The 25,743-nt window shown below is 42.6% G+C and overlaps 1 protein-coding gene across 8 annotated transcripts in view; it reads left to right on the forward strand.

Annotated features, from left to right (window-relative positions):
* Positions 1-25,743, forward strand: part of gphnb (gephyrin b) — an 86,346-nt gene that overhangs the window by 14,218 nt on the left and 46,385 nt on the right. For all 8 annotated transcript variants that reach the window (XM_018661724.2, XM_018661726.2, XM_018661725.2 and 5 more), the window contains exons 2-4: positions 12,504-12,582; positions 22,247-22,304; positions 22,416-22,508. In XM_018661724.2, the coding sequence (XP_018517240.1) occupies positions 12,504-12,582; positions 22,247-22,304; positions 22,416-22,508 (230 nt within the window). The remainder of the gene's footprint in view (positions 1-12,503; positions 12,583-22,246; positions 22,305-22,415; positions 22,509-25,743) is intronic.

Raw genomic sequence — 25,743 nt, forward strand, 5'->3', positions numbered from 1 at the left:
GCAGTTTTGTTTATAGTGCATCCCATGTCTTTTATAGGTGGAAGTGTTCACATGTGTAGTCTGCACTTACAGTCCGGACCAGGCAGATGACAAAACAACATTATTTTGCAGGCCAACAGGGTTATGTGGAAGTTATGTGGTTTAATTTAAGCCAAGACCATCCTCCTGAGAGGAACATTAGCATTCAGTTATTTCAGCCACTGCCCCTAAAACAACATGTATTTGCTTTCAAGTGTCAAAGCCCTCTTGTAGCTGTAGTAATTATGACAGAAGCAAAGGAGAGAGTGAGTTGTCAAAGCCACAAGGTTGGCTTAGAGAGGATGTCAGGGTGGATGGAAAGGTTAACAAAACATCAGGCTTTAAAGCAAGAGATTGCAATTAGTTTTTTAGGCATGACCACAATCATTCCCTAGCCAAGTCATTTTTATGCTGAAAACTAACCGAACGTGCTAGACAAACAACACATTTTGTTGTTTAATGTGGAGGATTTGCTGTCAAATCCTTCAGCCTTTGCCACATTTGAATTAGTGGATTGGTCTCAACTTCATTCATGCTTTACAATCACTGCCTCATTCATCAGCTATTTGGCTACCAGCTGCACATCTCTTTGCTGCATTGCTCTACGCAAAGAGCAGAGCCATTTCACTAAATCTGACAGTGTCACGATTTGCTATAAATTATTAATTTCTTGACAAAAGTGTCGCTGACCATATGTGACAGGACTGTACTGTGGATAAGGGACAATAAAGGAATCAACTCTTTTGACGTGACAAATATTAACATTTTCGACGATAAACTCCTCTTATTTTATTGATGTCTTTGTTGACCTTCAGGTGGCAGTAGCAGGAAGTTCCCTCTACTGTAAGACGTCGGACATACCCTTAGCTTAATGCAGCATGGTGCACCGCTGCATAGTTTTGGGTGCTGCAGAGTTCCGCTTTGCTTTGTTCCACTGATTTCACGATGCTTGTCGGCACAATGTGCTAAAGCCGCAGCTGTGCTGATCGGGCTTTTGTTTTGCCTTTTTAGAAGCGTGGCTGGCATGAAATGGGATTTGTGGGCAGAGAGCGGGGGCTGGTCATGGGAAGGTCAGCCGGTAGACCAGACGATGCTGAGGCTGACATCTTCGCCACATGGGGACCCTGTGGAGATGCAGTTTAGATTAACTTTCCACTTAGTGAACAATGTGTCACTTACAATATGGTTGTGTCTCCCGCTCCAGAAATTGGCTTGACAGCTGCACCTCTTGAGACGTGTTTGTCCCAATCAGTGTTCGGGGTGGTGGATGTGCATTTGCCTTGCCCATCAAATGATTGCCCTGGTCAGCATGAATGTGGCTCTTAACTTTGATCATAAAGCTGGCATTGATTCTGAGTGACCATCTACCAGCCTAACCTTGAACCTGACTGCAGTCACATCATAAACCTTGACCTCAGTTTATCACTCTCTCTGCCTCTGATCCTCTCTCCCATCCTTCCCTTGAGTAAGAGATCACAGAGGAGCAGGGAGAACATTAAGCTTCCTCTATGAAGACCAATCAATACCTGATCTGATTAGGCCTCAGCACATATGTTTCACTGCAAACCCTAAAAGCCAACAGATAAAGAGCCCCATTGCTAATGTTAGCCAATAGCTATCCATTTCAGAGATTTAGTCATATTGAGTGAAGTGAAATGAATGAGCTGAGCATTTTCCATGCAGATTCGCACAGCTTGCCCAAGGATGCAAACAGTGGAATGTGCAGCTAAGCTGTGGTTATACTGGTGCAGCCCTGGGTTTCCCTGCATCAGCAGCTTGGAAGGATGAAGGAGTAGGAGGAGGAGGAGGAGGTGGAAGGAAGAGGAGGAGGGGAAGAGAGACGAAGGGATGTGGAGGCAGAAGGGGAGAGGAGGGAAGCTTCTAACAGGAGGTATCAGAAATGTGCAGCTTTATTGATGCCAGTGTAAGCACATTTCTATTGAAATCAATAGAGCTGCTCTCGAGCTCATTTTGGCTTCTAACAAGACCTGGCTCACTAATGGAGCAGCCATAGATAACACACACTGGAACAGAACTAAGTTGGGGGGAAAAGGGAAAAGAATATGACAGTTAGGTGTGAATTCATTTATTTATTTGTGTTGGTGTGATGGTGTTAACCATCTTGTCCTTTACATGTGTTGTTTCCTGAGCTGCAGAATTCTATAAACCAGTAACACACAAATAACAGAAAAACACAGATTATTTTTTAAAATGTCTTTATTCTGGTTTTGATGTTTCCTTTTCTGAGATTTCTGCCTCCTCCACAATGGGGGTGAATGGAATTTCATCAGTAGTGAAAAATTACATTCAGTAACACATCTTTGCAGAAATAAGGTCCAGGTCATACTTGATCATCCACAGATCCACAAACACTGTTTTAATTCAGGCTACTTTCTGCCATTAAATTGACCAAAATAGATCAAAACTATCGACAACATGTTTTGTCGATGGTAACATCGTGACGCTGACAAATCTCCTTCATCTTTCCCTTTGTAATTAACAATGAGCAATGTAGAAAGCATTTGTCACCAGTGGTACATTATATTGGATGTAACTAATTAATGTTTCTTGCATAGCAGCTAAAATCAAACTTTTGCCTGTTGTCTCTCTGCAAGCCAGTGTCTGTACTCATCCAAAGACCATTTGTGAGAGTGAATACATATCACTCTGTAACACCAGTCTATGATCACTCTAGTGTTTTTGTAGGTCAACAAGACCATCTGAATGGTTACTATTCAATAGAGACACAATGCCATCACATCAAATAGTCTCGCAGTGAAGCTTCTTTTTCATATCATATCAACATAACATATATTTTTAGATAGATCTCCATTATTTGGGTTAAGTTGCTTGTGAAAACTGAGATGTAAAAGTAAGTAGCCTACACATGTAATTTCAGTGTGTCAGATACATTTAAACAACATTTCATATGATAATATGTTGTTCTGGCTTCTCAATCAGCAAAAGGTGATTTAAGATCTTTGTGTTTTTAGCTTTTCATAACTTAAATTACTCATAAATGTTGAAACTCTGATCTTTTTAAATCAATCAGGAATATTTGGAAGGATTTAGATGTGATAAAATTATTTTGAACCCCAATCCTACTTTTTCTGAGAGGAGCGGGATACTAATTCAGTTTTTTAATTTACTAAATTTCATTCACCTCGACAATAGTCTATTGGGCTGCAGGCAGAGCTCTTGGAGACACATATAGCAGCATGACTAGATGCAATTAGAAGTGAGAAATAATGTCATTTGTAATGTGGTGAACTGATCCTTTAATCATTTTGCAATTCCTAGCAACTTATATCCTGTATCTATCATATATCTATCAGCTATCATTCATACTCCTAACCTATGTGCTGCCTTTCTAAACTGTTCTTTTCTCACTTTCACAATCTAGTGCTTGTTTAACTATGATGTGTACCATTAGTCAAATGCTGCTTCAATGGTTATTCTATCCTGCCCTCACAGACACTCAAAATGGCATCTACTATGGCTTTTATAGTAAACCGCACCAGATGAATGGCTGCACTCATGCATTGCATATACAGTACATGTACTCATGTATTCAGAAAACACACATTTAGTTTGTGTGTATGTGTGTGTAAACAGCTGTTGGAAATGCCACGGAGAGCTGGCTTGCCGTGGGCCCTCTGCCATTGAAATGTCATGCTACATGGGGGGAAAAAGCTGCGATACCTCATCCACCCGCAACCACACATCCACCCCAACCTCCACATACTACATGCACACACTCCTGAATGGCTATATGATAATGCCACGCACAGCCACAGACACATTCATCACGCCCGTTGTCATTAGAAACAAGCCTCATTATACTCAGAGCCTGTGATTTATGATTAATATTCGCAAGGGGTGTGGCGGATCGTCAAGCCCCTCCAATCCATTGATTTCATTGAACAAGAAAAACAGAGAAGGGGAAGAAGATGGGGGGCCGTTGAGGGGAAATGTGTGTATATGTGTGTGGATGGGTGGGGGTGATGTAGGAGCTGTAGGGGCATTCCAGTGTGTGAAATGAAATGAAGGAGAAGTGAAGTAGAAAGAAGGGTGCAGGGTGCCATATTCAAGGTCCTTGTATTCCCTGGTGCTGTAAATTGTCTCTGGAACTTTTCTCCGTGGCTTCATTAGTAAGTGTCTTTTCAATATTTATGGCGGTGTTAATAAAACATCAATACGTGAGGCCTTTGTGGTGAGCTGCAGGCTGTAGGGTGCTGCAGTCTCAGGCTTTTCACTGATATTTGGATGATAAAGAGAGGTTCAGGTGAATGCTATGCAGAGTGTGAGAAGTGACTGAGAGTGGGCTGACTGGGGTAGATCACTAAAAGCAGACGGTGGATAGTTTTTGGACATGCACTGCATTATGGAAGATACATTTAAGTCGTATCTAGAAGAGGTGAAAACAATAGTTGCTGTTTTGAATGTTGATGATTGCTGTGTTGATTGTGGGTGGGTCTGTTTTTTGATGGTGGTGTACATTGCTTCCTGTGCCAGGATGCTGACTTGTATTGGAGTTAAACCTCTCATGTTTTATTTATTCCAGTTGAAAGTGACAGTAAGAGCAGGCCTCCGGAGCTTGGGTGAATACTCAGGATCAGCACAATCTTCCTACCTCTTTCCAGGACTTCTGGGACTGCTAATGATTGAATCCATCATCATCATCAGTTCACTTATAAACTACTTTTTCAATTAATCACCTCTGTCAAAACCAGTTCCCAGAGCCCAAAGTTGTGTCTTAAATGTCTTGTTTTGAGCAATCAGCAGGGCAAATCCCAAAGAGATTCTATTTCTGATTGTATATAACTGGGAAAAGTAAGTGAAAGAGCCCCTTTCTCACTACCACTACTGAGGGCATTACACTCAGTGAACCCTCACTGGAACTGGTGAATGTTAAGCATTTTTGCTTGTTAAATGGCTGTCAAAATTATTGTCAATCAGCTCTTTGTTGATTGACTAATTGATTAAGTGACTAATTGCTCTCACACACACACACACAGTGACATACATCCTTTCTCCAATGTGCATCCTAAGCCTTATTAAAGCTTGTGTGTGTGAGTCTTACCCATGTATACACACACTCTGTATGTGAATAATCTTAACTAGATAGGGAAAAATGTCGATGCGCGTATAAATGCACACAGCAATTAGAATGTAATTGGATCCGCACAACATCCGTAGCTTTTCAGCCACGTGGAAATCTGTACAACTTAACCACATTCTTAATAATAAAAATCCACCTAGCAAGTTCATAGGTCACCGAACTCAACCACCACCTCCTATTCTATGCTGTCCATCACGAAGCTACAGATCAACCCTTCCTCAGCACAGGAAAAGCAGAGCCTATACAGCTGCATTCCTTTCCTTGACCAGAGACACACCACGTTTTTGACTCGTCCACTAACTGTGTCAACCTATTTAGCATAAATGAGATCCAATCACAGTTTACACAGGATTGAGATAAAGAGAAGACTTATTAGGTGTTAATGCGATGGGCCGCAATCAGATGTCATTATCCAGATAACGGATCCAGATGAAGATTGCATGTTAATACCAGGTGTTTTTGTCTTTCTTATACTTTGCATATACAAATTCCTTCTTTCAGTTATAAATTTCCCTCCTCCTTATGCCCAAACAGGCACCGTTAACAGACTAGAGAAGAATCAATAATTTTGTGATGGTTGAGAGATTGAAACTATCTATTTCTAGATGGTCAAAATTTATCTGTGGCAATGGCAAGGCTTGGTGGTTGCTGTCTTTTTTTAGTCTTCCTCTCTTTTACTCTCATCTGCCTCCCATATTCCCTTGCATCCCTCTCCTCTCAAAGCTCCACCACCACCATCACCAGTCATTTCCCCATCTACCCATTTTACCTTACTACTCTCTTTCCTATCCTACTCTCTTCCCCTGCCCTCCCTCCTGTGCTTTCACGGTATTCCCACCGCTGCTCCTCTCTCTCCTCCTCTCTCTACTCCCCCCTCCTCTTATCCAGTGTGAATTGCTCTCTTAATCCTGTCAGGGTTAGGCTGCAGCTCACCCTCCCTCAACTCCACATGTCCATCCTACCTCCTCTCCTCCTCCTTCTCCTCCCTTACTCAGCCTGGGTTGGGACTGCCTCTCCTCCAGGGATACAGGGAGGGAGAGAGTTAGGGGAGCCAGGGCCAGGGATGGGCCCTGCCTGCCTGCCTGCCTGGGACACAGCTGTGAAGAACAGAGCTGTCTCTCCCTCTCTGTCTTTCTTTCTCTGCACATCTGGTGCGTGGGGGGACTGGGCCATGTTGTGCTGTGTTGTTTTGTCCTTGGCTCAGCACGGTTGCCGGATTTTGGCCTGGCTACGCTGGAGTAGGTTTGGATTTGAGATGTGGATCGGCCCACTGCTGTACCCACACGGATGAGCCGGGCTCCTCTGGTGTAGTAAGCGATGGTTATTAAGCCGATAGAGTAATTATTAGCTGCAGTATTAGCGTGGGCCTAGTGCATTTTTTTGGGCTGTTTCCCTCCGTAGTGTTCTTCAATGGCTGGCTCGGCAGTAGCAGGTGGAGTGTCGCACTCCTTGCATTATGTAACTTCACCCCAATTTAGATCTGACTTCAAATAAATGAAAATCAAGCTGCCGGTTGGCTCCTTTCCCCGCAGATATAAATAGCATTTTCAAATCTTATCTAGAAAAGTGTTGTAGAGGGGAGATGCTTTGAAATGCAGCCCGACGATTAGGATCCCATTGTTCCGCTCCACACCCCCTCCATTCTCCCGGCTGCTTACAGTAAGCCTGAGGATCTGTGTGTGTATGTGCCTGAGCGTGTAGCTCTGCACATGTGTATGCATTCATCTGCATCACAGTGTGATTGAGATAGTGGCTAATGGTAAGATAGCATGTGCATGTGCATGGTGTCGTGGGTTTGAGAGTTTGTGAGTAACTGGTGTGTGTGTGATGCTGTTGGGTGTGTCATTGATGATGGATGCTGTGCTTCTGCTGCTTACCCCACTGCTCCTCTCAGAATTAACAAGGTTGCTAAGATACAGTGGGTTTATATTAGATTAAGTTATCTGCTGTTATTTCTGTTACTATATTTCACCCAGCACTGTGAAGCCTTTATTAATTTGGAAATTTACCCTGCCATGGAATGAAGATGCTGGCATTTGTGCACCACTGCTCATCTCCTCTCCTCTCCTCTCCTTTTCTGGCTAGGAGGGGGTTGTAGTACTGAAACCCCCTCCCAGTCAGATGTCTACCCCACCCCATTACAATCTGGAGGCGGATCCATACCTCTATTCATCATTAAGCCCATTTAATCCGAGGCCCGGGGCCCAGTGTTTCCATTTAACACAGAACAAGCCAGTAAAATAGGAGACAGGAGGCAGTGATATCACTTTGGTTGAGGCTTATTGGTGTGCAGAGGTGTTGTCCCTCCCACCAGCAGATGTCAGCCCAATCCAGTGTTTGACCTCCATAGTAGCTTCTCCAGGGCTGGAGGGCCATTGGCACTGCTGTTAGCAGATAAAGAAGGGGAAACAATAAAGATGCCAAGTGGGCTGCTCAGACGAAGAAGCTGACGCTCTGCTATCCCTTTGCTGGTGGATTTGCAAATTCTCCCTCACGTGTTTAGATGTACTGATACATTCTTGGACAAAATGAATTGAGCATTTCAGTCACGATGAGCTACAGTTAAACTTGCAACACATACTAAAACATGTTAATGTGTACTTGGAAATTTTAGTGAAATGGACATTCATTTTTTTGATGAGAATGTCGCATAATATCCAAAACACTCAGGACAGCTTGATTTCTGCATTTTTCAGCAGGGTATAGTGTCATAATGATAGATAAGCAGTGTCATAATTGGACTGGAAGCAAACTTTGACACAAGCAACTCTAGGCACGCTGTCTTGCACTGTGATTTGCTAGTGCAAGTTGTGTTAAATTGCTGATCTATGCAAAGTGTCCAAGGATGTGTGCGCGGATGTGTTCATGTGCCTGAAAAGAGTGTGTATCACTGTCTACGTTTCTTGTGTGACACTTTTCTATATATGCATGTAAATGCATAGCACGGGCATGCCAATCATGTGAGCAGTGTGATACGTGTGTGTGTGTGTGTGGAGTGCATGTGAGGACCTGCTATAAGGGAAAACCCCATTAGCGTGGGATCCCAGGGAGATAATGGAGTGCTGACTGCTTTATGTCCTGGAAATGATTGAGTGGAACATAGTAGCAGTTTATGAATCCCCTCTGCTAGTGGCAGACAGACTGACAGCACATAGCCTGCTAGCTAGCTAAGCTACTGTATTGCAGGTGCTAGGACTTAACTTCAGAGTACCTGTATCAGAAAAATACAGCTAGGCTGCAATTTTACCTTCATCACATATAGACCAAATTGAATTCGCTTGCTGACCTTGCTATCTGTTTCACTGCACTTCGACCGCAAAACTCATCTGTCCTACTTGTTAGATGGACTGTAGCCGTGTCCCATTTCCATGTCACATACTTTCATTCCAGTAGGTTGTAAGTTCATAATGTGTTTAGACTAAAAAGTGACAAGTATACTGAAAGAAGGCTTGATTTTGTGGGTCTTATCATTTCTGGAAAATCATTGGACATGTGGACAGTGAAACGGTACTTCACTGTTTGTATTGAGCTGACATGGCTGCTGCTTTTCCACTGTTTTACCTCCAGGAGTGCCAAGACAGAGAAACAGAGCTTTGAAATCCTTTTGCTATATTTACTTTTCTCATTCTCTCCTCCTCTTATCTTCCCTATTAGGCAATATTTCCCTTGGGGGTTTTTCCATTCATTTTTGTTCTATATTGACACTTTTTCCTCCCTGATCAGTTCTCTTCTCTTTGGTCTCTTGATGTCTTTCCCCAGTGTCCTGATCTCTACTGCTCTGCCATGGCTTAGCGATTAACCCTTTAAGAGTGAGCATGTGTGAATGGCGTTGCCCCACGTAATGCTTCTGAAGCACGGACCTCTTGTTCTCCTCCCACTGCTGTAGCCTGGGGACATCCAGGCTCTTGCACTCACACACCCAGGTGGAGGGAGTCAATACGGGCATAGGCACCAGAAAATAGATTTTAAATCGGAAATGGTCATAGTTACAGAGATGCCAGTTAGGATAAGTGTGGTTCAAGACATCTGTATGAGGAGATATCATCAAAGATACATCTCCGGCAGGTAAAGTCATCCTCAGAATCATTTAGTTGTTTTTATTTGGTTTTACTTACTGATATTATTTACATGTGTTTGTCTTTTACCTTTGTAGCAAAGTATTTTGTAATATTATTTATGAATTTTTTGATTATTATTAGGATTATACTTAGCTTGGTAAAGCAAGGAGGAGTCAAAGTTTAAACAGTAGTATAAGAAAAATAAAAAAATCTTCACTTAAGGACCACTTACTGGCTTTTTAAAAGAGCTTTCATCCATATCTTATTATTTTTAACTAGACCAGACAAATAGAAGATGACAGCGATTGAACAACAAAAAAGTACTCCCATAAACAAATAAGGCGTATTGAAGAAAGACAGCGCAGTTACAAGCGCAGTCAGTGGCTGCACGTAATATCAGGAATGTCAGATATGAAAATCGAATGCACTGGCATGAATAGAAATTGCATTCACAAGATATGAGCAACATAATATGTTGTTTGACCACAGAACAGCAGGATGATATACTTGTAGTCTAGAGTCTGAACCAGTCTCAGCCCTGACAACAGTCTGTCTGGCCTTTGCCGTCTGTCTCCTAGTGATTGTCCAGTCATGTAGAAGTATTGACCTTTAGCTTGCTATGTACAGTAGGGAATAGCGCCCTCTGGGGTGGCACAAGGGTCACTGCATTGCGTCTTCACTTTTCGCAATGACCTGGGAATGGAGTGGCACTTGCTTGCTGCTTGCTGCTTTGGGATTTGATTATAATTCGAAGGGTTACCAAGTCGACTTCTGCTCCGATGAGTGAATCCCAGGATGTTCCTACACTGCAGGACGAATGACGCCTAAGCTGCTCATTTACCTGGAGAAAGGTGCATGGGCGGATCTCCCCCCCCCTCCACTCTCACTCTTCCTCCTCCATCCTCCCTCCTTCCCTCCCTCTTCCCCCCCCTTCTCTTTCCCTGTCTTCAGCTCTTGCACAGGATCACATTAATATTCCTTTGAAGACTGTTTCAACTGCAGCCAGATCTCCCTCTCCCTCTCTTCCACGCTCTCACTCCTTCTCTCCCTCTTCTCGTTCCCCCTCTTTTTCTCCCTCTTGCTTTCTGTTTCTTTTCAGAGCTATTGTTTTCTAGCAGGGATTGCTTTCCCACCATTTCTAACTAACTAGGTGCAGCAGGGAGGGGCAGTTTTATTACCTTCAGTCAGGAGTTCCCCTTGTTGCACACATGCACTCACACACACGTGCCGTGCCCATACACACACACACATAGAGGGGTGGTGGGTACCGATGACAGAGCGTGTTGATTGGTTCAGAATGGTTGCTGCCTCTTGTAGGAGAGTGGAACGGCTATTTTTAGATCAAGGGGTAGCTGGGAGAGAAAGACTGAGGAGGGCTGTGTGTGTGTTAGTGTGTGTGTTAGTAAGGAATACTGCAGTCTTGAAGGAAGTTCCCTCTTCTCACACACACACACACACACACACACACACATATACACACACAAACACACACATGCACTTTTGCAGCAGTGCCCCTCTAAAGCCAGGGTGGTATGTACTCCATGTGCTTGCTCCCCTTTTCCTCTCCTCCCTCAACCTTTTTTCTCGCTATATCTCGCCCTCCTCCTCCTCCCCCCTCCCCTCCTCCCGCAGTCTTTCTGTCTCTCTTCTTGTTTCTCCCTCTCTTGCTCTCTCTCTGAGCTGGCTCGGTGTGCAAATGTCAGCACTCTCCCATTTATTTGCCAGAGCCCAGAGCAACGTCCTGCACCCTCTGTTTACCTCTGTCTCCACAGCGCTGCCCCGTTGGTACTGCTTTTCTCCTCATCACTCTTTCTCTCTTTAAAAGAATCCCTCCTTCTCTCCATCCTACATCCTTTTCACCCCCGACTCAATCCCCCATTCTCCTCACTCTCATCCCACCATCCATTTCCCTGTGCCTTTCTTCAGCTCTGTTGCATTCCTTTTTCCTTCACCCCCCAACTCCCCCTCCGCCACCCCACTTCCATTTTTTACACCATTCTTGCTTCACCCTTCTACTCACCCTATCCCTCCGTCTCTCCTCTCGTTCATGGATCATGGCACTTCATTGGAGTAACATGACATTTTCAGTCTTGTCTACAACTAGCGCATCAAGTTTTTTGGATTACATCCACTGCACCACAACTGCCAACCACCGCCACCACTGCCACCCTCCCTCTGGTGATTCGTTTTGCATCTATTTTAAGACATGAGCGTGCCTGTTCACGTCTGGCCCCGTCACATCACAAAACACCTTGTCCCTCTCTCCTCATCCCCCTCGTCTGTCTCTTTTTGTCTTCTCTCACCTTTTTTCCTCCCATTTTCCTCTTCCCGTGTCTTCGTCTTCTTCCCTGTCTCACTCCATCAGTCACTCTATCCGCCTGTGATCTCCACGATGACTCATGTGGCTCGCACCTGCTCTGCCATCGAGGGGCCACCGTGTTTTTTTTTTTTTTATATATTATTTTTTTAACAAGGATAAGGTTGGAGATGATGAAGTTGTGGCTTCACATTGGCTCAGTGCGATCAGAAAGTGTGCAGGGTGAGGGGTGGGGGTATCAGCATTCAGTTTATTCAGATAGTGGCTATATTTCATTTGCAACATACCTGGTGTTGAAAATATGATGCAGAACACCAGACGTTGTTTTTACATTCAGGCACACCTGCCTTAAAACAATTGAAACTGACAAGTGAAGCTGTAACAAATGAGAGCTTTCTAATCTCCCTAATTTAGACACAATGGACGAGCCCTGTATGCTCAAGATACTGTTTTATTTTTTACAATTTTTTTTGTCAAGTCACAGGTGTGAAAAATGGACCAAAATGTAGGAATTAATTCAGAAATGTTCCCAAAGCAGCACGGATCCATTTAGGGATGTTCTTGGAGTGGAGCATCTTGGATGTTGTTCCTATAGTTTTCATCATCACTTCAAACAAGGATAATTTTGGTGTATTCTGTCATCTTCCTCATTTGAGCATCACCTCAGTCTTCAACCTTGAGTAACCACAACACAATTTAGAAAATTAGAAGATTAGAAAATAGTTAATTCTTAATTCTCTTCTTACAAAGTGAGCTGGCACGAGAGTAAACCATTTTCTGGAAGCTAAAAGACCTCCGTTTTTGGATAGCATGATACCTTTTCCCTTGTGTTTACTTGCATTCATGAGAAGGAATCATTTACCTCTTGGAAAATGCCGGTGATGTAACTATAGCAATTTGTATTGAAACCCCTCATGTGTTTCTTTTTAGATTGCTCATGAATTTGTGTGCTAACTTCATTTTCTCTTGCCTCTCCCTGTCTACCCAGTGAGTGACAGCTGTTTTCGAAACCTTGCAGAGGACCGCAGTGGCGTCAACCTCAAAGATCTCGTACACGATCCCTCCCTGTGAGTATTGGCCTTTTGAAAGATAATTCAACCTACGTACAGAAATGAAAATGCTCTGCAACACTGTACCTTCATGTGTCAAGTCCTTTGACTTACCTTAAATCTACCACACACAAAAAAAAGACGCACAGGCTCTCTGCATGTGTGTGTGTCTTTGGGTGTTTCTGTGTGGAAGCCGTTTTCTTTTTGTGATGGAGTGTAACTAAGAAACTAAAAATATCTCTTCAACACAACATGTCGGGGCTCTGTGTCGCCCTATGGAGAGAAATTCCCAGCATGCATGGCAACAACAAAAGAGCTGCAGAACTCCTCTGTTTAAGTATGACTCTTGGTAGCTGCAAGACGTCATTATTTGCTCAAAGAAGCTAACAGGAGGTGAAATCAGCTATTGTTTTCATTAACAGGGATGTGATCAGGTGACAAATGTGCATGAAACACACAGAGGAAAACAATAATCTCCATCACAACTGAATGTACGTCCAAACAGACACATTTAAACATTCTCTGTGCACCTTTTCGGTAGCTTTAAAAAGGATCTTTCACAATCCCCTGAGGTCGCTGAGGTGGTGGTCGCATGGTTTTCTGTTAACCTCAGTCATAAAAACATAGAGGTGAAAAGTCACAATTTCATGAGGGCTGTGAAGGTAATAAAAAAGAGCAAGCTATTCACTAGAAATCACTGATTGCTTCATAAAAGGAAGCCTCAACCTGTATAAAGAGAGGCAACACATGGTCAAAATAATGTGACATTATACCTTTATGTGACATATTAACATCTCACTCCAAACCCATGATCATTAATATGCTTGTATAATGACCTCCAATCTTCTGTGAAGGTGTCTGTAAGATTTTGGAACCTGACTACAGGGATTTGCCCCTATTTAGCCTCAAAGCCTTCATCCCAAAGAAGGTTAAGGTCTGGGCTCTGCACACCAAACTCAGGAAACCCTTTCTTCACAGACTGCTCTGTGTACTGAGGCATTATCAGTTGATAGTAAAGGGCTTTGCCCAAACTAGACACTGTTGTCTGAAATGTCAACTGCCCCAGACAAATTGTCCACATACATTTGGCCATATATTGTTTAATTCCACTATAGCAGACCACAGCAGAATAGAGGGTATGTTTTATGTCAGTTTTGATTCCACTCAGATTAATAATTTGAGCTCAAGTGATGATAGTGCTCATCAATTACAGTCTTTTCATATCAGTACTCATATCACACATTGCCTTTCAAAATGTCATCTCAGCCTGTGACTCAAACACAAACTGCGACCCCAACATGCAACCTCAGACACGCTTCTCTAGGCATCCAAGCCATTCTCCATACAGCCATTGATTTGCTGGAGCTTCCCTGCTCCCTTGTCACAGTATTACACCAGTCAATATCACTGGAGTGTCACCAGCCTCCACTTCCCCCCGCCGTGAGACCCCCGGACTGATCCATGCTTGTCATGTCCTTTTACAGTGTGTTTATTTTTGATGCTGATGTGTAATGTACGTGTCAAGTCTGTGTGTGACACAGAAAGTGAGCGTGAGGGGGCTCGTGCCGTGTCAGTGGGCGTCACGCTAGACTGAGCGCCAGAGAGTGATCAGGGATCATTGCATGTGTATTTGTACAGTGGGGTGCATTGGAAATATTGGTAGTTGATTTGTGATGTCTTATTTTGTATTTGTGAACATGATTTAGTCCATGTCCGTGTGTGTTTTTAACACAGGTTCTTTACGATTCTCTTGAAATTATAGGGTCTGTCATGACAGTGGCAGGGTTAGGGGTTTCATTGACTTTCTTTCTTGACCAAGGTAACTGAAATTGACCAGTTTTTACACTGTGGTCAACTTGTTCGATGTTTTGTTGCTCTGTTGAGAGTGCGATATCTTCCAGTTGTAACTACTGCATGTAGGGTTTGCCTTCAGAAAGATTTGAACAACACTTTTACCCAAAGCAACTTACAAGTGAAGGACTTGGTTAAATGTTGGAACCAAGCAGAAAGATATAACCCCATTCTCCTTTATTTTATAAGAGCTCAAACAGGCCAGCGTTCCATTTGAAGTAGATGTGGAAGCTTGTGAATTACATTTTTTTTTAACACACATGCAATTGAACAGATTGCTTTGTTTGCACAGATAATTGAAAACCTGTGTACGCTCTAATAGTAAAACTGGTTTGCAAAATGGATATGTTTGATAGCAAGTGTATAGTGAAATACCTGTAGACATGTAACTTTCAGTCATTGTCGATGTCTGAGAGCAGCTGAGAGGGTATCGCTCCTTTAATGAAAATCATAGACTTGCATGGACAAGTTTGTCAATAAATTGTCATGATATATCCTGATCTCCATCCTCATTTAGATTTATGTGTTCTGAACTGACTCCACAATATAAGAAGTGGATATTTGGATACAAGTCAAGATGAGGTCTGCATTCATGGTATCCTAATGGGCTTTGAATTCCACTTTAATGTCACTACTATAAAAGTTATAGAGAACTCTTGACGTTTCCAATGGCTAAAATCAACTGATCATCAATTTTGCACTTTGGAGATGGAGCTAATGTTCATGGAAGAGAATCACAAAGGAAAGGAAATGTGATTGGCCGTTGACAGTTGATAAAAGGTTCAGTTGTAGCCAGCTTATTTTGGTTGGCTGATGGTTGAAGGTTTATTGGCTAGGTTTCCTTGTTGTTCAGTAGGAAATGAATTGACTTCCAACGAGTTAGGGGCTCTGTGGTCTACTCATTCCACTAAAAAGGCGCTTTGGATGAATGGGTTGTATACCAGTGAACTGATAGGGTTAAGCTGGGATTAAACACAGTACTGTTAAACAATAAAACTGGACACCAGGACAGGCAGTCAGTGTTAGCGTCCCTGCCTGCTGTGCTGTGTTGCGGTGATGGTGGCTGATGCAGACGGGCTCTGGCTGACCTCCTCTGGCCTGAGATCCTCCATGCCACGTTAATCCACGCCACACCACGAGTCAACGGCTCCATCAGGTTGACCAGCTGGAACGCTGTGCCCTCAATGTGCCACTGCCACTGTGACAGAGACACATAGACGGAGACAGAGAGAGATAGAGAGCGGGGGAGGGAAGGAGGGTGGGACTATGGGGCCACAGCAAGACACATAACATAAACTATAATCATAGCATCTCCCAGGCACACACACCACCACACACACACCACACACCACCCTGGCACATGCAATCAATCAGTCTGCACAGCTTGGCATTCAGAGGCATCCAGAGGTGTGTCAGGTGGAGAGACAAATGATATGTGGCAACAAAAGAGAGAGTAACAGAGGGGGGTCAAATAAATGATACCCAGATTCAAGGACACACAGATGAGGCAGAGGTGTGTCTGTGTGTGCAAGTGATTGTTCGTCTCTGTGTGCATATTCATATTTTGTTTGCGTCTTTACTTTTCCAGTGTGAGCAAGTACTTTTGCTTACATTCATATATTTTTGTATGTCATTGTGAGTGTGTGTGTGTGTGTGTGTGTGTGTGTGTGTGTGTGTGTGTGTGTGTGTGTGTTTTGAAGGTTGCCTCCCTCCCGGGCTGTTGAGCCAGCTCTGTGTCTGTGCCCTCCAGCAACTTGTGTTGTAACAACCTTTGTCAATTTTACAAATTGTCACAGCTAACAATAGCTAGAAGTCAATCAGTTGGGTGACAGTGGGCCCAATTTCACAGTGTGGAGACAGTCAGGGGACAAAGACACACACAAACACATTCACACACAACCCTGTATTGTTACAGACTCGATCGATAAGTACTATAATAACCATGAATCTTACTTGGATCAACTATCTTGAAAATGTTTATACAATGTTTAATGCTAAGTTAAGCAATCATATCACCATCCAAATGCACATCAGTAAGTGCTTACAGTCGCATTCTTAAAGCTGCTGTAATCAATATTTGTATATTAACAATGGATCAAATGACTGTTTGCAATGTGAAAGGGTCATTCAAAGTGGCAGATCCACAGAGAATCATCACCCTCACTGTCCCATTAGCTGTACAGAGCATTTTAGCATTTAGCACAGTGTTTGCACACTACTTGCCCAGCAAAGTTAACAACTAGCAGGTGGAACACTGTGGAGCAATTAACAGCAGGGAGGAGGTGGTTAAGACCACAACAGAGCTGTAAGTGTGAGTGATTGATGGACTTAAATTCAGCAGGTGGACACAGATACGACTCAACACGATTGCTAACGTTCCTGTGTAATCTTTTGGATGTGTAAATAAGATAGTTTGCTTCTATCATCTTATAAAATGATTATATGTGCATGTTGTGTATTAACTGTTTCCACTGCCCCCAAGGTAATGCAGATATACAGCACTGCCTTTGACTGTCCTCAGTTCTGTATTGAGTTTATTTTTTGGCTGGTTGATGAGTTTCATGCAGGGCTGTAGTTTTGAAGTACACTGATTATCAGCACTGCTTATAAAAGCTCAGCAACCACCTATCCACAACCACCTATTATTGCTTTGTGACGGTGTAACCCTGTCCCCTAGAAATGATGTTCTTGTACTACTAAACAGTTTTTCCAGTTTTAGTAAGGGTAATCATGGACGGGAGTTTTGGCAACAAAAGCACTTTGGTTAAGGTTAAAGAGGGATTGTGGTTTTGATAAATGTAAATAAATACGTTGCATTTGAAGTCACTATGAACTTTATCTCTATTAACCATAGACCGTGTAATAATGCTGTGGTCATTCCAAGTGGATATCGCACTGCAAGATCGGATATTCTGGCAGGAAACAAATATGTTGTCTTTGAACATTTTACTGATATGTTCTATGATATTATAGGTTAACTAACATTTCATCTTTATGTTAACAGAAATAATCTGGTTCTAATTCCATCAATACCATTCAGTCACCATCCAACACATTAGTCAGTCAACTACTGCTACTGCTACACCTTGAACCTTGTGTTTAATATTAATTTATGAATATACAGTAGAGTACATTTATATAAGAATGTGTCAAACAAAAATACAGAATCTGAAACTAAAGTCGCTCAAAGCAAAGATTGGATTTTTGTGTTGAACTCCCTGCAAATACAAACCATTATATTTGTGACAACTATGTGACTCAGTGGTGTGACAGTAAAGTCTCAGTGATTCTGAGGTTCAACCTGCAGACCTGACCAGTGGTGTAGTTTACATTGCAAGTAACTGAAACACACATATGAGCAGTGATTGTTTTGTCACAGATGTTAACTTTGTTGTTTAGATATATGACGTTTGTTTGATGTGTGGTGGAGCTGGGATGGTTTAGAAAATGAAATGAGAGCAGGAGAGACTGTCAGCAATGGCAGATCTGAACCAGGATGACATTTATTCTGTAAATAAATAGAACGCTTGTGGGGTGAAGTGGTCTGCAGAATATTTTATAGTGTGGGTGTGTGTGTGAGTGTGTATGCATGTGTGTGTTTCTGAGCCTTTGTGCATGTTGTTTAGTGGCTGTGAGTGGAATCATGGGAGTGGAACCCCTCGCTGAGCACTCAGCTCTCATCATGGTAGGGGTTTGAAGAGGTGGGCTAGTCCGCTCCTCCTCCTCCCACCTCCTCCTCCATCCATCCCGCCATCCTTCCTTCTATCAGCTAACATGTTGAGAGGTGACCCCTTGAGAGTTTTCCCACATATGGACCAACCACCAACTCAGCTGTAATGGGCTCGACTCCACGCTACTACTGGGAGTGTGGAGATGGCCAAGGCTCTCGTCTCCTCCCTGGACAGAGTGTGGGGGTAAGACAGCAAGAGAAAGAAAGAGAGAGTGAGATTGAGTGCCCTGTACAAAGAGCTTGTATTATTAATGAAATCACCCTGGCAGATGGGTCTCTTCTTGGAAGTGTCCCACAACCACTGAGATTTGCAGCTGGCTCATGTGCGCACACACACACACACACACACACACACACACACACACATCACACACTCCACACTACCTTTCCCCTCTCTTGTTAAGTGTGCCTCTGACAGTCTATCCCTCCTTTTTCTCGCTCTTTTCACTCTGCGCCTCTCTCTCTCATTCCCTCTTTCTCTCTTTATCCTCTTCTCTGTGCTCGTCTTTTATTCATAGAAAGATTTGGCCGTGGCGTCCAGGCTTTCAGGCCAAAACTACTGCCATGCTCTAACCCCCCACCCCCCACAACTACCCTCCCGCCTGCCCCACTCTTTTTCCTTTCCAGTCCTTCCTCCACCCGCATCAGGATTTGTCCACACCTCGAGCAAAAAGCCTTTATTCCAGGCTGACTACCTTCAGCCTGCGGTTTGAAGAAGAGCGTTATATGTCATAACCCCTGCCAGGAGGAAGGGACATAGATGGGTGTTTAAGATTAAAATGTTGCAGGCCCTTTCCCCTCTAATAGGCTTCCCTCAATTCAGAGCACACCCACCCAAAATACAGCCAAGCACTCGATCTGTAAAGGAGTCAGTCATGCTGAAACACACATTTATGCACATACTCATTTACAGTATGCATGAATACACATTCACATCTATGCATACATACGCATACATGTCGACACACATGCATGCACAAATAAACATGCATGCATAGATATGCGTGTTCATTCAGATATATTTACACAGATAAATATATTTATACAGATACTGTAGATACGTTGTCTTTGCATATATGCACATACTGTATATATATGTTTACATGAACTCTGTGTGTGCTTACTTTCACATGGTCAGTACTAGCCTAATAATAATGAAAATGAATTGCCATTTCATTTTAGTTCATTTATAGTTAGTGGGTTTCTGTTTGAGAAGTGGGGTTACTTTGTTGTTTTGTCCTAACCAATCAAGTAGAGTGAGACAGGTTCATGCTGGTGACATCATTTTCAACAGTCAACAACAAACCTTCATTAGCTGCTTGGAGCAGCTAACTTTACTTGCTCGTTAGGTATAGTGTAGCATACATGAGAGTATACACAGATAACAGAATATTCACATACAGTAGATGTAATTTTTTATGCACACACAAGTACACTTGATTACCAGTTTATTAGGTACACTGAGTTAAAACTAATGCAGTCTAATACACACGGTCCTGCGATGAATCCTCCTTTCATGGAGGTTATAATAATCAGTTTTTGTAAATTGTTTCAGAGAGGTGTTGATTCAGTTGTATAGTAATTTTTAAGACTGCAGTTTGTGTTGCTGTTTGTGTACTGCATTATACATTGTGTACTACTTTTTGTCCACCCCATTTATATCAATTACTGCCGGCTAAATAACAAATAACAGACACACCTGTTTTCTCTGTATATGCATCTATATACGTGTGTGTGTGAACATATGTATAAGCATACACAAGTAAACAAACCAGAATATGTTTCATATTTTAGATTTTTCAAAGGAGCCACCTTTTGCATTGATGACAGCTTTGCACACTTCTGGTATTCAGTCATTGAAGGAAAAAGTGTGTTCAAACTTTTGACTGGAACTGTACATTCATATTTAAGCATACCTGCATATAGAAATTCATACATAGCCCACATGCCGTGCATATTGCAAAACTTGCAAAACTTGCAAAACTTACAAACTCATTCATCACCTGTGTACCAATATGTGTGCATGCTGCATGTTAACTGTAACTCAATATATACAAATACGTGTATGGATACACATATGTGTCTGTAAACATGGATACCATTTCTGTTTATTGACATACAGATACCTGCACATGCATTCATGCATTTGCACATCACATCATACCTTAAAGATGTTTACACGCACACAACTACCCTCAAACTTACTTACACACGCTCAAAAATATCCAGTCAACAACATATTGCTCCTTTTGCACAGAAATGGCATCCCCGACAGTTACCAAAAAAAGAAAAAAAAAGAAACACAAACAGTCGCTGGCGCACACAAACTCTCACACACTCTCTCACAATGAACAACACAGCAACTAGAGGCTTCAGACAGGAGGGGTTGCCTAGGAAACGGTGGGAAGGAACCCTAGTTATTTGTGTTGAGCATATTTTCATTTGGGCTGAAACAGAGAGGCATAAAAACCCCAGGAGAGGGAGAGAGGTGATTTGTCCTGACAGCTCCTTTACTCTCCTGAGGTGTAACACAGGCACCCACGCTCACACACACACACACACACACATACACACAAACAGACGAATGCACATGCATGAGCATGTATAAAACACATACTCACGCACACACATAGACACGCATACCGAGATGCCAAAACCCCCCCCCCCTCCCAAGCACATCAAGAGAAGTAAATCACTCGTGCCAAGAAGTAAATCACTCGTGCCATCACAGGCATGTCAGCAGGGGAGTGTGTGTGTGTGTGTGTGTGTGTGTGTGTGTGCAAGTTAGTGGATGCTCCGAGTAGCCCTACATGTGCAATGTTTCATGAAAAAAGTACTTCTTAAATGATTCTTTCTGACTTCTCTGCCTCTTTTGTCAGAACCAGACAGCTTCCCTCTGAGTTTCAGGCTTCGTCTCCATGCATGCTCGCTGCAGTATTTTGGTGTTGTCTTGCTAAGCGCGTCTCTCTGCTGCTCCCTCGCACAGTTTGAAAACTGAGCAGAGCCGATGGATTGTTAGTGAATGATATTTCCAGGGTGCAGAATTTACTCTTTGTAACTCAGCGTGTGCAGAGTTATTGTCTGTGTGTGTGTGTGTGTGTGTGTGAGGTGTGTGTGTAAACGTCTGAAAAGGCAGAAAAATAGCGGATGCTTTAATGTTCGTGGAGTTCATGGGTATTTGTCTGAGGGAGTGTATTTAAGTGGCTGACGCGGAGGGAAAACATGATGCAGTAGTCTCCCAAAAATAGCGCTCCTTAAAAAAAGAAAAGGGTTACATAAGGGGTGTCTGTGCAGAGCCTTCACCTTGAGCCTGGGGTTGTTGTTTTTGGGGTGTCATGCTCAGACCGGCCACAGGAGGTCACCATGGCTCGATGTTCACCAGCAGCAGCAGCAGCTGCAGCTCTGTCCTTGTCAGAGCTCTCTTTTCAGTGGGCCATCCTGTGGAAAATCCTTTCAGGAGGGGATGTTCAAGGGCATTCTCTCTCTCTTCCTTTTTTGCTGTTATATGTTATATATTTCAGTGTCTCTCACTCCTTCCTGCCGCCGTTTCTCTTACACATCATTTGTTCTCTCTCTCCACCATTGTCTTCACAGACCTGGATCTTCTTAAATGTGTAATAAAGGTGTATTTAAAAGTCTTGTCAGTTTCACAGCCAAGGAGGCCGGAAGGCAGAAGATGGTTCAGTTAAAAAAAAAAGAAAAAACAAAACATATTTACAAGCTTTGGCATGCATGTCTGGGAGCAGTCTCTTCTTTAGAGGGGTATTTTCTGCTTTAATACTCTGAGAAAGATCGAGATGGGCCACAATATCCTAAATCTGCACCTTAACCTGCTGATCTCCACATGGACATCCCACTTGTGGCAGCAGGGTAGTGTACAGTATATTTAGAGAAGAGAGACTGTCCTTCATGTGGTCACCCTGAGTTTGGGGTTGTTAAAGAAAACACAGACTTCTGACGAGGTCCACTCCTCCTCAACTGACCATTTTGACCTCCCTTTTTAGGGGTGCAAGAGGAGAGGACTTTCCATGAAGTATGTTGTGTGGAATCTAATACATGGATGACTGCAAATGTGATCTAATAATGTCCCTCCGCTCTCAGGTTGGGGGGTATGATCGCGGCCTACAAGATAGTGCCAGATGAGATAGATGAAATCAAGGTATGTAATGTATCAATCTCTCTCTATGTAGATTATCTGTCTGTGGTGATGATTTTCAAAATCAGAATTAACCATGTATCTATGTGTGTGCATGTGTGTGTGAAACAACAGGAGACTCTGGTGGATTGGTGCGATGAAAAGGAACTTAACCTCATCCTAACCACCGGAGGCACAGGCTTTGCCCCAAGAGACGTCACACCAGAGGTGAGTTTACGTGTTTCTCATCTGAGTCTATCCATACAATGACCATTTTAAATAGTTTTTCTTTTTTTCTGATAAAAGAAAAGAGGAAAAGAATTCAAATGTGACTGGGTCCATTATATGAAGTAAATTGCCCAATGGATTTCTACGTTAAGGTTGTAGGTGAAAGTATGAAATACTGACCAAATACTTAACAACATAAACACCACAAGCAGCACTTACAGATTTTTCAGCTAATATTCAGGGCATCTTTCTATTTGCCGCAAACCAGGTCATGAAAACGCTTCCAAGTCACATTTTTGTGTTGCCGTGTTTTAAAAGATTGCAAAATTAAGTCTGAGAGTTGTGTTTAAATATAGCCAGAAACAGGTTACATAAGAATGAATGAGGACAACTTGGGGTGAAATGTGGACACTGTTTTTGCTCAGAGGTCATGTGAGGGAAGTTAAACCACTACAGCAGAAGTGTGTTGACTGCTACAATATGGAGGAGACTTCTGTGTGTCGTGTCGTAGAAGGAAATACTGTAGAAAGGTAGAATCCCTCCCCTGTTGCTCTCTCTGTTTTACCTCAGCATGTTTTTGCTGATTACACATGTGTGTTGCTGCACTGATTAACACACATTGTAATTAGCCCCACGGTCACATGGGAAATAAGGAGGCAGGAGTTAGATCCTTATTAATTCACTTTTTGAAAAAAAAAATATGGGATTGTGTTGCAGGCAATTCAGAGATAATGGGTGGCTGGTCTCACTATGGGTGCGTTTTTTGTGTGTATTTCATATTCAAACCCCAGATTATAAGGGTTGTGTACACTCATTTCAGTAATAGGGGAAACTCTAGGGTACGTTAATGTGAACAATTTTATATAACAGTTACATGAAACAAATAAATTGTCATTTCAGGCTTCACTAAGTGGTTTAATGTGGTTGTGATCACATCTAGTGTTTTTTTTCTTCCTTGATATTTCTGGTTACCACATCACATACTATAACGCCACTGTGTGTACAGGAAAGAATGTAGATTTAGTCTCTCTCTCTTTTCCTTACTTGTCTCATCGTGCTTTGTTAACTATATAACATATTCAAAGATTAGAACCTTTTTTGTATTTACACTGCTCCCCTTCTGTTACATTCACACACACACACACACACACACACACACACACACACACACACACACACACACACACATAAGCAATTTGGCAGGGGATGAGCCGAGGTTCTCAGCAGTATCATTGGTCCTCATCAATCATGGTCGACAGCAGCAACCTTCCTGGAAGGGGGAAGACACGTACACACTGTAGTCACTGATAATACCTGCTATCTGATCCAACCCTGTATGCTGGAGACAACGGTATCTCTCTGTCTGTCTCTGTGTGTTTGAAGGCTGCACAGGACACATATGGCTATATTCTGTTCAGATAAAAACAGGACAGATGTAATAGATCACACTCCATGTCTTCTCTCTAATTGAGGATTTATATTTTTACTGTTCTAGATTTATATTATATTTATTTATAATACATTAGTTACCTTGTTTTTTTACATGTTGCTGTATTTTACATTGCATCCATTATCAAATTTAACAAACCAGCTGTCTGAAAAATCCTAATCGGATCTGTCTGCTCTCCATCAAGATTGATTTAATCTTTGAAATCAATATGAGAATATACCGTTTTCTTGGTCAGCCTGTGCAATTAAACAAGTTAATATTGAATGATTCCACAACTTAGGGGTTTCCTGTAAATACCAGTTACATTTGGTATTCAGAGGCGGTGCTTTTGCCAATTTCACTCTCTTTGCAGGGGCTTAACTGGCTTGAATGTAACTGAGTTACCTTTTATCGACATTTTAATGGTTTGCAGCAGCCTGATTGCTATTGCTGGAGTAATGACTACTAGCAGTAATGACATATTCCGTTCAGTTTCTACCACACATCTACTTTCCTCTCAAAATTAGATGCTGATTTGTTTCATTCTTAGTGTCATTTTACTCGCCATATGTCTTTCTGAACTTTTGCAGCAGATATTTCAGTGGACATTTAAGTGGATGGCTATGGTGGACTGCACCAGTGGTTGAACTCATGTACAGTAAATTCAGTGATGAAAAATAATGTCAGCAGTTGTCCATAGCTGCTGTCTGCATCCACACTTCATGCAAACCTACAGTAAGGGGTTAAAGCTTACAGAGTGCATGCTCAATTAATCGCTTTCCTCGTGCAAGTACATTGATTTTTGGTGAGTAGCCCGTGGCACCAGAAGCATGATGTATGGGGCTACATTTCCCCTTTAAAAAAAGAGGAATTTTCAAGGCATAGATTTAATCAAGGCTCTGGTCTTGGGCTACATTTGAAGAATATGCTTGACTATTGATCTCATTTGGTTAGATTTTATCACAAACCCTCATAGTTTGTTAGTCCTTCTCCTGCCCTTGTGATACACCCCCCTCATTCTCAGCATGCACATGTAATTAAGACTAAACCACGACCATTCATCCTAAACATATTCCCCAAATCATATATCTTGTGCACTCAAGCTGAATGTGAACTTCATCTGAACAAACTCCCTCTCCTTCCAATCAGTGACTTCATACATATGATGTATGATGAGGTATAAATCTAGCCTCACCCCTCCCTCTCCCTCTCTCTTGTTTCTGTCCCACCCCTCCTTGTTCCCACCCACACTCTTTCCCCTCTCCTCATCCCTCTTCCTCCCTCCCTTCCCCCCCCATCCCTCCCCTCTCCTGAGTCCAAGCCCACGATGCTCATCAGTGGCTCCTCTCCTTTGAAGTCTTTTCTCTTCCCTCTCCCTCGCTAATGGTGCGTTTGAAGTGTCACTCAACTCAAGGGCACCCAACACACACAGCTGGAGGAGAAGGCACTATCTTCTCCACTATCTATCTGCTAGGAACGTGCCATGTCGACTGCAGTCCCACAACATATATGCGCTCACACATAAACAAATACAGTGCGTTGTTGCACGTATCTCTGCAAAGATAGTGAAACTGACAACACCACCATCTCTGGAAACCACTTGTATCCCTGCTGGTCTGTGTCTAATGAAATCCCACTTCCAAATCCAAATCATGTGGGGACACACAAAACATTGTGCACAAAATACGATAAACAACCAGCCCTCCATAAAAGCCACAGGCTGTAGGACAAACTCATTCATCATTCATCAAGTGTTTAATTGCCCAGATGGGCCAAGAAAAAGACATATTCCTGTATTGAGTTCAA

The sequence above is a fragment of the Lates calcarifer genome, linkage group LG7_1 (assembly GCF_001640805.2).
Source record: "Lates calcarifer isolate ASB-BC8 linkage group LG7_1, TLL_Latcal_v3, whole genome shotgun sequence".
NCBI lineage: Eukaryota > Metazoa > Chordata > Actinopteri > Centropomidae > Lates > Lates calcarifer.